This window comes from Pseudorca crassidens, chromosome 12 (genome assembly GCF_039906515.1).
Source record: "Pseudorca crassidens isolate mPseCra1 chromosome 12, mPseCra1.hap1, whole genome shotgun sequence".
Classification (NCBI taxonomy): domain Eukaryota; kingdom Metazoa; phylum Chordata; class Mammalia; order Artiodactyla; family Delphinidae; genus Pseudorca; species Pseudorca crassidens.
This window is the reverse complement of record NC_090307.1, coordinates 85,086,371-85,101,435: the sequence shown is the minus strand read 5'-3', so window position 1 is coordinate 85,101,435 and position 15,065 is coordinate 85,086,371. Positions and strand designations below refer to the sequence as shown.

The following is a 15,065-nucleotide window of genomic DNA, read 5'->3' as shown; positions in this document are numbered from 1 at the left end:
CTTTCCCTCACTCTCTAGTCCACTATCCATGATGCTGCATTTATTTTTGTAATAAATATTGAATTTATAAAATAAGAGTATAAAAGTTGATAAAAACAGACTTCTTTTTTTAAATCTTACCTAGGTAAACACAGCATTCAATAAACACTTATCGAATGCCTACAATGTACCCCAGGAGCTGTGCTATTAACTATGGATCCAAAAAAAGAGAAGACAGAGTCCGTCCCTGTTGTCAAGGGGCTTATAGTATGATTACAATTTTAGCTGAAGCTACAAATGGAGACAAAATTATGATTGACCACAAGTCAGGGCATCATAAGGACAAGATTTTAGGAGGTGGAATTTTTTAAATTAAACCTGCCCCAATAGCCTTTCACAATTTGAACAGCAACTCCCTGCCTCATGAGGGATTCCACCAGGGACAGAGGTGGAGCAATCGCACGGCTCTGTCATTCTAAGTTTGCTCGTTCCACAGCAGGAGTCATTCTTTGTGTCTAACATGATGACCACTTATAAATGGGACAGTCTGGGTGCAGATTTAAGACCTGGATAGCGCCTCCATCCAACAGCTTCCCCCGCCCACAGTGGGGAAAGGCCACATCCTCTGCAGATGAATATAAATTCTTACTCCATCACCTAGACCCATATTCCAGTACATAGCACTAACCTATCTGGCATACCCAGGCTTCGTTTCATTAGAAATCTTCAAGTAGTAGAAAAATAAACTGTGGGGTTACTGTGAGAATGCAAATAGAACAGGAGGACACAAAAGGAATTCCCCCCAAAACAAAACACGCCCCGAAAAGCCACTGTGGGAGTTTGTGTTGTTCGTGGTAACTCCTCACCCCTCCCTGCGTTCCTCCCTCGATTTCTTGTAAATCCTCCCACAGGGGACTGCCTGACTCGGGGTTCAGCCACATGACTCGCTTTGGCCACAGAATGAGGGGGAAGTGATGGTATATATGGGTCCTCCCATCTTTCTGCTTCTCTTAAGCTTCTGCCTTCACTGTGGGAAGAAATGCCCAGGCTAGCCGACCGGGGAGGAGAAGATGCCCCAGGGGAGCCGCACAGCTGGGCCCAACGGAGATCAGCCAATTCCCGTGTGGCTTCCAGATACGTGAGCTTCTCAGATGCTCGTGGTTGCGTGCCACTGAGACACTGTCATTGGTTGCTACAAAGCGTATAGTAGCAATAGATAACCGGTACAGCAAAGGCAGGATTATTTTTAAAATAGAACGCATGAGGCCGTTTCCCCCAACTCTGTTATTTATCTTGTAACACAAAAAATTGCAGCATAATTCTATACAAATGAAATGAACATCTCAGCGTAGGACCTAAAGCTAACAACAGACCTACTCTCAGCTATGAGATTAAGTGAACCCAAATGAAGAAATATATTCCCAAGATAAAATGCTTAAATTTATGCCTCTTCCTTACCTTTTAGCTTATTGACTTCAATCTTAAGTGCCTTCAATTTCTGCTTATAATCTTGCTTTTCTTTCACAATACAGGTCTCCACCATCTTAGCATCGCGTAAGGCATGCTCTAACAATTTAAATTTACCCGAACAGTCAGCAATGTGATTGACTGCCTCGATAATATCTTTGTCCTACAAACCAAATTTGAAAACTGTTACATAAGATTTTAAAATTCCAACTAAACAATAAGAAAACACTACACCTATTAGGTCTCATTGTGGGAGAGGGATAAATTGGGACATTGGGATTGACATATACAAACTACTATATATAAAATAGAGAATGAGTAAGAGCCTGCTATAGTACAAGGAACTCTACTCAATACTCTGTAATGACCTATATGGGAAAAGAATCGAAAAACAAAGAGTGGATATATGTATATGTATAACTGATTCACTTTCCTGCGCACCTGAAACTAACACAACATTGTAAGTCAACTATACCCCAAAAAGAATTAAAAAAAAAAAAAAGATCTCGTGTACCCGGTTTCATTCCAAGCACTTTCCATGTGTTACCCCATTTTATCCTCACGGTAACTCTCTGAGGTAGGGACTATTGTTACTCCCCACGTGACAGAGGACTCGACAGTAAAGTGGCCACAGTTATACAACTGGTTAGTGATGGAGTTCCGATTTGAACTTAGCCGGCCGCCCCTGAAACCATGCACACACCACCATAGTTACTGTCTCAGAAAGTTTAGAAGCAAACATTTGATTGCCTATGAAACTGTAATAGCAATAGGAAGGCTGGTGGCCCTTGAGGGGGCTTATTCTCTGCATTACAGATAAATCCCATAGGCCCTCTCTTCCTCCCCTTCTTTTCAGCTTGTTAAAATGACAGACACCAAGACCTTATCCTAAACCTACCCAATTCAGAACCTCTTATTGTTGAGGTGGTTGTTTTAATTACATAAAAGGTATCTATGTGCTTGTTGAAAAGCAATTCAAATAACACCTGAAAGTATAAAAATAATAAGCAAAAGTACTCCCCCACCACTCATGTGGAATAACTATTATTAGCAGGTTTTACCTTTGCTTAAGGACAAAGGTTTCTGCGATAGCATCCTATATGCGTTCCTAAAATACTTCGCAGTCTGCACATCTCACGTTAGGACTTATGGGAAAAATAGGATTTGGGCAGACCATTCAAAAACCGATGGAACTCTGTGATCAGACCAGTAGCAAAGAAACAGTAGTCCTGGGCTTCCCTGGTGGCACAGCGGTTGGGAGTCCGCCTGCCGATGCAGGGGACACGGGTTCATGCCCCAGTCTGGGAAGATCCCACATGCCGCAGAGCGGTTGGGCCCGTGAGCCATGGCTGCTGAGCCTGCGCGTCCGGAGCCTGTGCTCCACAACGGAAGAGGCCACAACAGTGAGAGGCCCACGTACCGCAAAAAAAAAGAAAAAAAAAAAAAAGAAACAGTAGTCCTGTTAAGTACAAGAACACAGTTTAGCAAACGCCACTGCAGACACATCAGTCAGGCAATCCTTTTCAGCTTCACCAGGAGTGCTATGATGGACACTGTAGGGGTTGCTGAAGCCAGGAAACTGGTCACTACTTGATTAAAGACAATTCTATAGATTTTAATATTTTCTTTTTAACTTTATGAAAGCTTGTCCCTGATCACTCAAAAACATTTATGTGCTGGGAAAAATCACATATGAATTAGCATGAGTGTCCCATTATACCAGAATCACTCCTCTAGTCACCTGCTGTCCAACACATGTGTTACCACATAGAAGAGACTTTATCAATCACTGTTTATGGCATGTTAGTGACTACATCAACTACTTGACTGCTAAGTTTTCTCCTCAATTAAAAACATATTAACGGGCTTCCCTGGTGGTGCAGTGGTTAAGAATCCACCTGCCAATGCAGGGGACAGAGGTTCGAGTCCTGGTCCAGGAAGATCCCACATGCTGCAGAGCAACTAAGCCTGTGCACCACAACTACTGAGCCCGCACTCTAGAGCCTGCGAGCCACAACTACTGAGCCCGCATGCTGCAACTACTGAAGCCTGCGCACCTAGAGCCCGTGCTCTGCAACAAGAGAAGCTACTACAATGAGAAGCCTGTGCACCACAATGAAGAGTAGCCCCCGCTCACTGCAACTAGAGAAAGCCCATGCGCAGCAATGAAGACCCAATGCAGCCAAAAATAAATTAATTTAAAAAAAAACATATTAACAAGCAATTTGATAGCTAATGACTTTATGAGACCCAGTAATGGATACCTCAGAAGAAACCAGCTGAGTGCAGGCATGCTGGACCATGGAATGGGCCTTGGAGACAGAGACCCACAGTGCAGTCCTGTCTCCTCTCAGGGCCTTGGGGGCATCATTTTAAACTTGTTTCCCTCATTTCTAAAACCAGAATTTAAAAAAAGAGAGCAACATTGATAGCTCAACCTATCTGAGTCGCTGTGGGACTTCAGGAACTTCATGTACATTGCTGTACCCTATCAGCTACAAAGTGCCTGGCAAGTGGACGTATCGTGATTCTGCATTACCTTCAGCTTTATCATGGTGGTGAGAGCCTGTTCTCGAGCTTGCAATTGTCCCACTTGAGCAGAAAGTTCCACTAATGTGTTGCTGAGATTTTCGTTTCTAACCTATCAGGGACAACACAAAATACTAATTGAGTCATTTAAAAGCTTTCATTACTCTCACCAGCCACAATCTGTGCTCATTCTTCTGTTTCGTTTTTTTCTCTGTTTAGCTTTTTTAGTAACAAAGTGGGCTAAGTAAGCAGTCATCAAAAAGGAACACAAATATCTATTTCCCCATTATCCCCAGCATCTTCTCAGTACTTGAGTTTTGCCCTACTGAATTCTATCAGTTACGTTTATAAACATGTCTACTTCCTAATGCTCTTTAATGAATACTTCCAGGTTGGCAAGAATGAAAACTGGATCAGCAAGAGACTTCCTTTGCTGAAACAAAGTAGCATTAATGAACTTTGATGCATCTTTACTCTATGTTGAAATAACTTCATATTGGGGTATTCCCACTTTTCAGGGTTTTTTTTTTTTTTACCCAGAGATCTAGATTTGATATAATTATTGTGTACATAATGTGTTTATTGGTTGGGAAAAAAAAGAATAATCAGGCTTTTTAAAAGAGACCTTCATGGAGGAAACTTAAATGCATGTTACTAAGTGAAAGAAGCCAATCTGAAAAGGCTACATATTGTATGATTCCAACTCTATGACATTCTGGAAAAGGCAAAACTCTGGAGAGAGTAAAGAGATCAATGGTTGCCAGGGGTTGTGGCAGAGAAGGAGGGAGCAGAGCAGAGAGGGTTTTTAGGGCAGTGAAACTACTTCTGTATGACATTACAATGGTGGATGCAGGTCATTATTTGTCAAAACCCACAGAACGCACAACACCAAGAGTGAACCCTAATGTAAACTATGGACTTTGGGCGGCAATGATGTGTCAGTGTAGATTCACTGATTGCAACAAATGTACTACTGTGATGCAGAATGTCCACAGTGGAGGAGGCTGGCCGGGGGAGACGGCAGGGTCTATGAGAAATCTCTGTACATTCCACCCAATTTGGCTATGCACCTAAAACTGCTCTAAAAATTAAAGTTTATTAATTAAAAAAAAAAATCTTCCTGCTATGGACTGAATTGCACACCCCCCCCCCGCCCAAATGCACATGTTGAAGCCCTATGAAGCCCTAACCTCTAATGTGATGGTGTTTGGGGGTGGAGCCTTTGAGAAGTAATTAGGTTTAGATGAGGTCATGAGAGTGGGGCCCTCATGATGGCATCCGTGTCCTCATAAGAAGAGACACCAGAGAGCTTGCTCATGTACTGTCTCTCTCCCTGCCACATGAGGACACAGTAAGAAGGTGACCATTTACAAGCCAAGAAGAGAGCCCTCACCAGAAACTGACCAGGCCGGCACCTTGATCTTGGACTTCTAACCTACAGAACTGTGAGGAAAGAAATTTCTGCGCAGTCTATGGTACTTTGTGATGGCAGCCCAAGCTGACCAACATGCTTCCATTTTTTAATTCAACATATCAAGAGATTCCAGAATAGTTTTCACTTATTTTATAGCTAGAAACTGTCTAGAAGAGTAATCTGGAAAAAATTTTAGACATAAAATCTATACAATTATTATGAGTTATTAAGACTCACTATATTACCAAGATCTATACTGATATCATTATGAAACAAGAATATGAAGGCTATAAGAACAACAAAAAAGGCTTTCTCACTGCGTCTCTCAAAAAGCATGAGCTCAAAAGATATCTGATGACTCACCAGCTAGAAATGAAAATTGAAAAATCACTCTTACAGATTTTATTCCCAATATGCCACTAACGTGATATAGATATTAGTTTCATCAGATTATACACAGTTATTCAGAAAGCATAATGTGAAGCTACTTGATGATATGGATCTCAGAATCTGAGAAAGGCTTTCTAAAATAACCCATTGTTGATAAAATGATAGATGCTACCAAACAGAGGGCTTAACAGTCAGAAAAGGGCTGTAATGAAGCTTCATCTCCAAGACAAAATAGCACTGGCAGCTACCCAAAGCCCTACAAGGAACACAAAACTATGATGATGGATGGATGGATATACTTTCATACACACACACATGCATTTTTAATGGAAATATTTAAACCTAATTTTTCAATAACTGAAACACAAACATAATTTGGGCTAGGGAAGCTTATCTTAAAACCAACCTCAAGGGCTTCCCTGGTGGCACAGTGGTTGAGAGTCCGCCTGCCGATGCGGGGGACACGGGTTCGTGCCCCGGTCCGGGAAGATCCCACATGCCACGGAGCAGCTGGGCCCGTGAGCCATGGCCACTGAGCCTGCGCGTCCGGAGCCTGTGCTCCGCAACGGGAGAAGCCACAGCAGTGAGAGGCCCGCATACCGCAAAAAAAAAAAACAAAAAAAAAACCCCGAAAAAACCAACCTCAAGGTCTTCAGAGAGGAGAGTGGAATGGGTTGCCTTTTGGGCCATTTCTTGAAGCTGTAGTTGAGTCTTTTGAAGAGTACTCTGGTATTCAATTTGATTCGATTCAAGGGTTTTTACTTTCTTTGTGAGTGACCTGATTATTTCAGTTCTTTTATGTAGTTCACCTGAGGGAGATTTCATCAATAACTTACTTGTGGTCAGATTTGAAGCTGAAAATGCATTATTTTCAAAACACATGGTTAAAGGTTCATACTTCTTTTAAAAGTTTTTATTATGAAATGCACGATATTGTACCTTAGTCAAGAAAGAGAACACCAGCAGCAACCCAGAAGGCCCTGTACGTCACTTCCTGAGCACAATCTCTCCAATTTCCCACCTTCCTAACCACTGTCCTGATCTTACTCATTTCCTTGTTTTTCATTATAGTTTTACTATCTATGACCACATCCCTAAGAACAGTTTAATTTGAACCATATGTAAATGGAATTATACTCTATGAATTCTTCTGTTTGCTTTTTTTGCTCAAGATTATGATCCTGGGAATTCCCTGGTGGCCCAGTGGTTAGGACTCCACGATTTCACTGCCAAGGGCCTGGGTTCGATCCCTGGGTGGGGAACTAAGATCCCACAAGCTGCTTGGCACAGACGAAAAAAAAAAGATTATGATCCTGAGATGTATCCATGTGGCTGCAGGTAACTCCTGTTTGTGCACTGTCATTGCTGTATAGTATCATTATATGATCATGCCACAATGTATTTATACATTCTACTACTGGTGGTCATTTGGACTGTTTCCACTTAGCAGCTATGATGTACAATGCTGCTCTAAATATTCTCCTACAAGCATCTTGGTGCTTTTGCAGGAGTTCCTCTAGAGCCTGGCTACTCAAAATGTGGCCCTTGGACCAGCAACAGGGACATCACGGGGACCTTGTTAGATACACAGACCTATCGTATCACAATCTACATATTAACAAGATCCTTAGGTAATTCCTGTGCGTATTGAAGGGTGAGTAGATTTCCTAGAAGTGGAAATGCTGGGCCATAGCTATGTATATCTTCAACTTTACCAGAACTGTCAAATGATTTTCCAAAGTAGCTGTACCAGCTGACACGCCCACCAGCAGTGAATGAGCCTTCCCTTGCTCCCCACTTTTACCAATACCTGATATTTTTTGCCAGTCTGGTAAGTATAAAAAGGTCTCATTATGGTCTTAATTTGCATTTCCCTAATTACTAATGAGAATGAGAACTTTCTGTACATTTATTGGCCATTCAGTGTTCCATGAAATGCCTATTCAGGTGTCTTGCTCATTTTAAAATCAGATATTGGGTTTCCCTGGTGGCGCAGTGGTTGAGAGTCTGCCTGCCGATGCAGGGGACACGGGTTCGTGCCCCGGTCCGGGAAGATCCCACATGCCGCGGAGCGGCTGGGCCCTGAGCCATGGCCGCTGAGCCTGCGCGTCCGGAGCCTGTGCTCCGCAACGGGAGAGGCCACAACAGTGAGAGGCCTGCGTATCGCAAAATAAATAAATAAATAAATAAAAAATAACTTATTGCTAAGAAATGCTAACCATCATCTGAGCCTTCAGCGAGTCGTAGTAGTAACATCAAAGATTACTGATCACACATGACCATAACAAATATAATTATAATGAAAAAGTTTGAAATATTACGAGAATTACCAATATATGACACAGGGACACAAAGTGAGCAAACGGTGTTGGATAAAGGGTGCTGATAGACTTGCTCAGTACAGGGTTGCCACAAACCTTCCATTTCTAAAAATCATAATATCTGCAAAGTGCAATAAAACGAGGTATGCTTGTATATAATGTTATCTTTTGCTTTAATATGTTTATATAAAAGATATTAATTATATAAGACATATTGCAGCTAACGTACAATCATATTAAATATTGCATTTATGTGTATCTACATGTGCGTGGGTGTGGTCAGAATAAAATCAGATGGTCATCAACGAAATGGAAAAACTACTCATATTTAGATTGTCGCATTTACAGAATCCTCTATGTAATATAAGTAAAGAAGGTGATACATTGTCTTTCTATTAAACAGATCTAGTATTTTCCCCTCTAGCACATTCTAGTATTAATGCAGTGTCAACAGAACATTCAGACTTTAGGGCAGCACAAAAGGGACGATAGTTAAAATATGGTACAAAAGGAAATTTTTGTAAGCCATTTTTGAGATTGCTCTAATTTTAAAAGATGACTATTTTAGGTATTTGAGATCAAGTTCAATACCAAGTTTAAAATCTTTGAGTCAGTTCAAGAGAAATGGCCAGTTCTGTGGCATCTTCATTCATACTTTAGCTCAAAACTAATTTCCTTCAGGTTCACTCTTGACACTCAATGTTGACTGAAGCTGCCCAGCCCTCTTTCTACAGCTAAGTACTTCGCTTGCCCTACTTTAATTCATATTGTGTTTGTTCTGTTGTGAGTGTTCATGATGTCATCCTATCTTCAATTAAAATAAACTCCAGGGACTTCCCTGGTGGCGCAGTGGTTAAGAATCCGCCTGCCAATGCAGGGGACACAGGTTCGAGCCCTGGTCCTGGAAGATCCAACATGCCGAGGATCAACTAAGCCCGTGCGCCACAACTACTGAGCCTGCGCTCTAGAGCCCGTGAGCCACAACTCCTGAAGCCCACACGCCTAGGGCCCGTGCTCCGCAACAAGAGAAGCCACCGCAATGAGAAGACGGCACACGGCAACCAAGAGTAGCCCCCGCTCGCCGCAACTAGAGAAAGCCTGCACGCAGCAACAAAGACCCAACTCAGCCAAAAATAAATAAATAAAAATAAAATAAAATAAACTCCAGTGCAGCAGGGATTGTGCTGAGATGTTCCTATCTTACCCTTGAGCCCTTTTAACGTGTTGGCATGTACAAGTGCATGACAGATGCTGCTGCATATATGTCTGACCTTCTAATTTGCTGCAACGTTCTTCCAAAGTCAACACTTTCTGCCGATCCTCTTCCCATGAAAGAAGTTGTCTTTGATGTACTGCAACCATATCATTGAGCTCTCTATCTCGATCTTTTAATTCTCCAATGAGCAGCTGCAGCTCTCTCCGTTGTTTCTCGATAGTGGAAATCTCAACTTCTGACCCAATGTTCTAAACATAGAAAGTGGCTTCACGTCAGGATAAAACTAATCAACATAAATCGGCCAAAGCATATTTTCCAAACAATTATATCTTCTTTTGCTGCCAATTCAAGGTAGTTAAATTACGTTTTATTCACTGATTATAACATGACGTCAAAATTATGTATATTTAAAGCAAGTTCACACCTACTGTACTCTGCCTCTATCACTTTCTGTCGTACCATTTACACCACTCTTAAAGAGTGGGACCATTTGTAAAACCTCCATTGGTTAATCACAAATAAACCCATTTCTGCATTTCTTTTCTTTGCTGTCAACCCTCTCCTTGTATCAATCAACAATATTATCCCTCAGCTTGCCCCAGAAATTCTACGGCAGTCAAATAAAGGGGAACAGGAAGTAATTACTGTTTAAATGTAACTGATCCAAACTCAACATACCTACTTAAAAACAAATTTTGTAAAGGCAAAATTTCAAATATACACAGAAGACAAGAGAATAGTACAGTAGACTCCCATTTGCTCAGTACCTAGGTCTTTCTTACCACTATCAAGATTCTGCCACATCTGTTTCAATTTTCCTTTTTCTTTTTGTTGTTGATAAAAAATAGTTTTTACTCTTACATACTTTAGTATGCATCTCTAAAAATGAACGTTTTTATATAACCATGATGCCATTTTTATGCCTAACAAAATTATCCACGATAACACCTTTTAAGCATACATCATTTTAAAGTCTAGTGCAGTGAAGTTGGTCTGACCTAAATTGGAATCCAGAAGTAGCCACTTAGTGGCTCTAAGACCTTGGGTAAGTTACTTAATGTCCTTAAGTCTTAATTTCCTTGTCTGTAAAATGGTAATAGCAGCATTTTAACTTCTAAGAGTTGTGTGGATTAAGCAAGATAATCTCTGTAAAGCACTTCACAGTACTTGGCACCATTGTAAGTGTCATTAAAAATTAATCAATAGTCAAGCTAAGAAAGAAGTGGAAAACTTTATTTGAGCCAAGCTGAAGATTATAACCTGGGAGACAGTCTTTCAGAAAGCTCTGAGAACTGTTCTGCCTGTAAGAGGTCAAAACACAGTTACAAACACTTTCAAGACAAAGGGCTATACATCAAAATAATATGTTGACCTTTACACAATGCAGCTCTGCGCATACAAGGCAAGTAGTGGGTCACAGTGACCCCTTACAGGATTGAGAAAGGAATGTTATCTCCTAAGGAGTTCCTTGCTGGCACTGGGAGAAAATAGCTTTTTTTTTTTTTTTTTTTTTTGGCAAGCAGGCATTCCTACGTCTTCTAAAAGGATCTCGTTAATGTGTAATGCAGATGCACAATACACACCAAAGGGGAGGAAGCAGTGGCTCAGACGACAGAGAAAACTTTGTTAACTTTTTCTGGTCCTGCCTTAAAATAATTTTGTTCTGTCATAAACGACCAACAAACATTAGCTAGTATTATCAATATTTTATTATTAAGATTGTAAGTCACATTCCAAAGTATGGTACTGTCCCCATCTATGAAATAAAGAACTAAAAAACAAAACCCAAAAACCAAATCACTATGCTGTATACCCGTAACTAACGCAATATTGTAAACCAACTATACTTCAATTAAAGAAAAAAAACAAAACTAAAAGTGTTACTTTAAGAATTCTACCTTAAAGACAGTAGTTTAAAGTTCACCAGAGGCCCATGTACACCCAGTACTCGCGACTCGACACTGCGCCTGGGCTGAACAACCCATTTTCATTAAGGTAAGGAAACTGATGTGACGCTCCGTTTTCCTTCTGCGTCCTGGGTATTGTTTTAAATTTTAAGCAAAAACGATTCCTGAATAACCCCAATGCACGTCGTCCCCGCGGTCTGCTCTCCTCTCTCCCCGGGACGCGACGGCGGAAACGGGAAACGCAGAGCATCAGCCGCTCACCTGGCGCCCGGCCAGGAAGGAGGCCGAAGGGTTCATAGGTGTTTCCTCTGCCCCCGGAGAGAGTCGGTGTGCGCAGCGTCACCCTAGAAACGCCATCGGCGCGCCTACCCGGAGCGGCGGGGGCGAGCCCCGAGCCCCGGAGCCCCGCACCCTCGCTGGCCCAAGCAACCTCGCCCAAACCGCCGGCCCCGCGGAACGCGCCCGGCCCACTCGGCTTACTGCGTAGCCGAGCGGCAGCCCCGGCTCTCGCGACACCTCGGCGGCCGCAAGAGCCCGCAGGAGGCCGGTTCCCACTCGGCCTCGTCGGGCGCGGCCCCCGACCCCCTCCTGGCGTTTTGTTCTTCCATATCCGGGCCTGGGGGCTCTCGAATGATTTACCTGGAGCTGTAAAAGCCATTATCCCGGCCCACAAAGAACCGTTCTTCACCATGACCCTGGGAATGATGGAGCAAATGAAGGGCTGTTTCTGCGCTGTCGCCCTGGCGTGTGACCATGTGCTCGCTTACTTATTTCCCTCTTTCCCTCCTAAACTGTGAGCGCGGTTGCTCTGGCTGCTGTGTACTCCGGGCAAGGAGAACACTTCCTGGCATTCAAACAACAAACAGATGGAGGCAGACGCCACCCCTGGTAGTTAATAGTCAGTTGCTGGCCATCCCAGCAGACAGCTCTAAACTGAGAATCACAGTTGAAAAGAGAGAGAAAAAAATTAAAAAAGGGTTTTTTTGACTCTTGATGTAGCTCTTTTGTTAAATGATGATGACGTACCTCTTGGGGTGGACGTGCACCCAGTGGGGTATATCAAATGACGATGATGTACCTTTTGGGGTGGACTGCGCCCCTTGGGTGGACGTGCCCCACTTACGATGGACGTGCACCACCTGGCGTACAGCCGGGGAGGGTGCTGTCCCCCTTGGGGGTGTGCCCGAGCTGATTTAATCAGCCCCTTGGCTCGCGTGATTCCTATTGTTAAATCAGCCCCATACATCAGGTGACTCCCATTAAGTCAATCAGCACCACTTATCACGTGACTCCCACTAATTAAATCAGTCTCCATGAGTCACGTGGTTCTCGTTGATTAAACCGGCTCCCTTAAATATCGTGACCCCCCACTTAATCAATCGTCCTTCTTAAATCTCTTGGCGTTCATTAAACCAATCAAACGCCTTAGATTTCCTGGCCCCCATTAAATCAATCTGCCTTCTTACGTCTCAGGGCATCCATTAAGAAGGATGATTGATTTAATTAGGGGTCACCGTATTTACGAAGGCAGATTGACTCAATGGGAGTGCTGTCCCACGTGGGGGGGGGTGCTCAGGCACCCCTTGAGGGACCATGCACCCCCCGGTGTACATCAGATGATGATGACGTACCCCTTGGGACGCAATGCACGCCCTGGTGTACAGCCAAGGAGGGTGCTGTCCCCCTGGGGGGTGGACATGCACCCTGTGGGGCAAGAACCTTGACACTTTATCGTGACAATATTTACCACATTGAGTTGAAGCTAAGCTTTTTTCTCGTGCTGTTTCATAGTCACTCCTTCTTCCCCCTTTTACTCTTCGTTATAGAGGGACTATGAAAAAAATAATGCTTATCGTATTTAACCCCTGGTCACTCACCCACTACTGCTTCACCCGTAAGATGGCATTTCTGGCAAGACAAATTACTAAAGTCTTAATAGTATTTCAACTCTCCTTCTTGATTGACTGTGAATTAGCAAAACGTGCCCTTGTGTTCATAAAAGACAATCTGAACATGGAAAAACAAATTTAAAAGTTCTTACCTTGAAGCTTTACTGATTTGGGTGACACCTCCTTAGGATAGGCTCATGTTCAGGAGAACCAACAAGACAATACCTTAGAATTTAAAAATCAAAAAAGCAGGAACTTCCCTGGTGGCGCAGTGGTTAATAATCCACCTGCCAGTGCAGGGGACATGGGTTCGAGCCCTGGTCTGGGATGATCCCACGTGCCGTGGAGCAACTAAGCCCGTGTGCCACAACTGAGTCTGCGCTCTAGAGCCCATGAGCCACAACTACTGAAGCCCGTGTGCCTAGAGCCCGTGCTCTGCAACAAGAGAAGCCACCGCAATGAGAAGCCGCAGCGAAGAGTAGCCCATGCTCGCCGCAAGTAGAGAAAGCCGGGGCACAGCGACGAAGACGAAGACCCAACGCAGCCAAAAATAAAAAATTTTAAAAAACGCCAAAACTAGAAGGTAGAATTCATTTTTTAAAAATTGTAACTTATCAACCTTTAAGAGCGAGAAAGCTACCATGGATTACACCTTAAGTGACAGCTGATTTACTGGGGCTTCTATTTAATAACTAAAAAGGAATTTAAAATCACATGTTGCCAGCATCTATTTTTTTTAATGAATAAAATACTACATATCAAAACGTTGTCATGTTGAAATAATAATATTTGGGGTATACTGTGTTAAATAAAATCTATTGTTAAAATTAAAAAGCTTTATTTGTATTTGAAGTTGCCAGCTTAATCTCTGCAAATCTCTTACATATTATAAGGCTGTTTAAAGGTTAGTATTCTTTTGCTAAAAACACAAGATTATAAAAGCATTTACATAATACAAACATACACAGAATGTATGAATTAAACTCAATCCTTGAATATATATATATATGTATATATATTATATATTTTTTGGCCACGTCATGCAGCTTGTGGGATCTTAGTTCCCCGACAAAGGATTGAACCCGGGCCACAGCAATGAAAGCGCCAAGCCCTAACCACTGGACCACCAGGGAACACCCCCTGAACTACACATTTTAATCAGAGATTAAACTCTTGCATTTTAAATTTCAGGTCAAAGAAAAAGATTCACACATATTATACACAAGGACGATTTTAATCCTGCATTTTCCTGCAGTACCATCCACTGCTGGCTATATATGGACTGAAACTGCATTTGCCAAGAACTGTGAACATTAAGAATCTTTACATGAAGTCACACGTGTTGATACAAGCACAAAGACATCTTCCAGCACCAAGAGAATACACACATAACCACATACCAAATGGTTTTGATGGATAAATTTGCTTCATCAGGTAATTTTATTTAGCTAAATTCACAGTTAATGCAGAATTTCATTTTCTTAATTTACATCTTTATTATACAGTCTAAGATTTCAATTATTTAAAAACCCACTAATTCATTTGATTGCAATTTGCATGGCAATAAACAATGGGTTCTAACTTTCTTAAAGGTGTCTATAGCAATTTAAAATACCATGAGTCTTTAGTTTGTAGCACCTGACATAAGACCTTTATAAAAACAGATTTTAAATTCATTTAATGTACTCATTAAGATTCACTGTCACTGTTTCTCTTGTAAGAAAAACACATTTTAACTGCTATTTTCCAGACTATATTGAGCAATGGTGTATATTATTTTCAAATGGTTAGGAGAATTTTACATAAATTTATAGCCAGAAAAAGAACTCAGCCTCTCTGGATGCCTATCCACTCAAAACAATGATGAAAATAATGTATAAAATGGATTTGGGGGTCTGACCTCCTACTTAACATTATCAAACACCTCTCCAAGTATTCTTAGAAAATATCTTA

At 42.0% G+C, this 15,065-nt stretch overlaps 1 protein-coding gene across 9 annotated transcripts in view; it reads right to left on the bottom strand.

Moving 5' to 3' along the window:
- HIP1R (huntingtin interacting protein 1 related) overlaps positions 1-12,096 on the bottom strand; it is a 72,985-nt gene extending 60,889 nt beyond the window's left edge. For 2 of the 9 annotated variants that reach the window (XM_067701021.1, XM_067701026.1), the window contains exons 1-2: positions 11,863-12,024; positions 9,372-9,564 (exon numbers count right to left, since the gene is read on the bottom strand). In XM_067701021.1, coding sequence (XP_067557122.1) covers positions 9,372-9,430 — 59 coding nt within the window. In that variant the 5' untranslated portion in view covers positions 9,431-9,564; positions 11,863-12,024. Of the gene's footprint in view, positions 1-1,437; positions 1,610-3,985; positions 4,088-6,421; positions 6,589-9,371; positions 9,565-11,484; positions 11,695-11,862 lie in introns of those variants that run through there. The other 7 variants (XM_067701019.1, XM_067701020.1, XM_067701018.1 and 4 more) reach the window with 6 other exon arrangements.
- Positions 12,097-15,065: the final 2,969 nt, after the last annotated feature.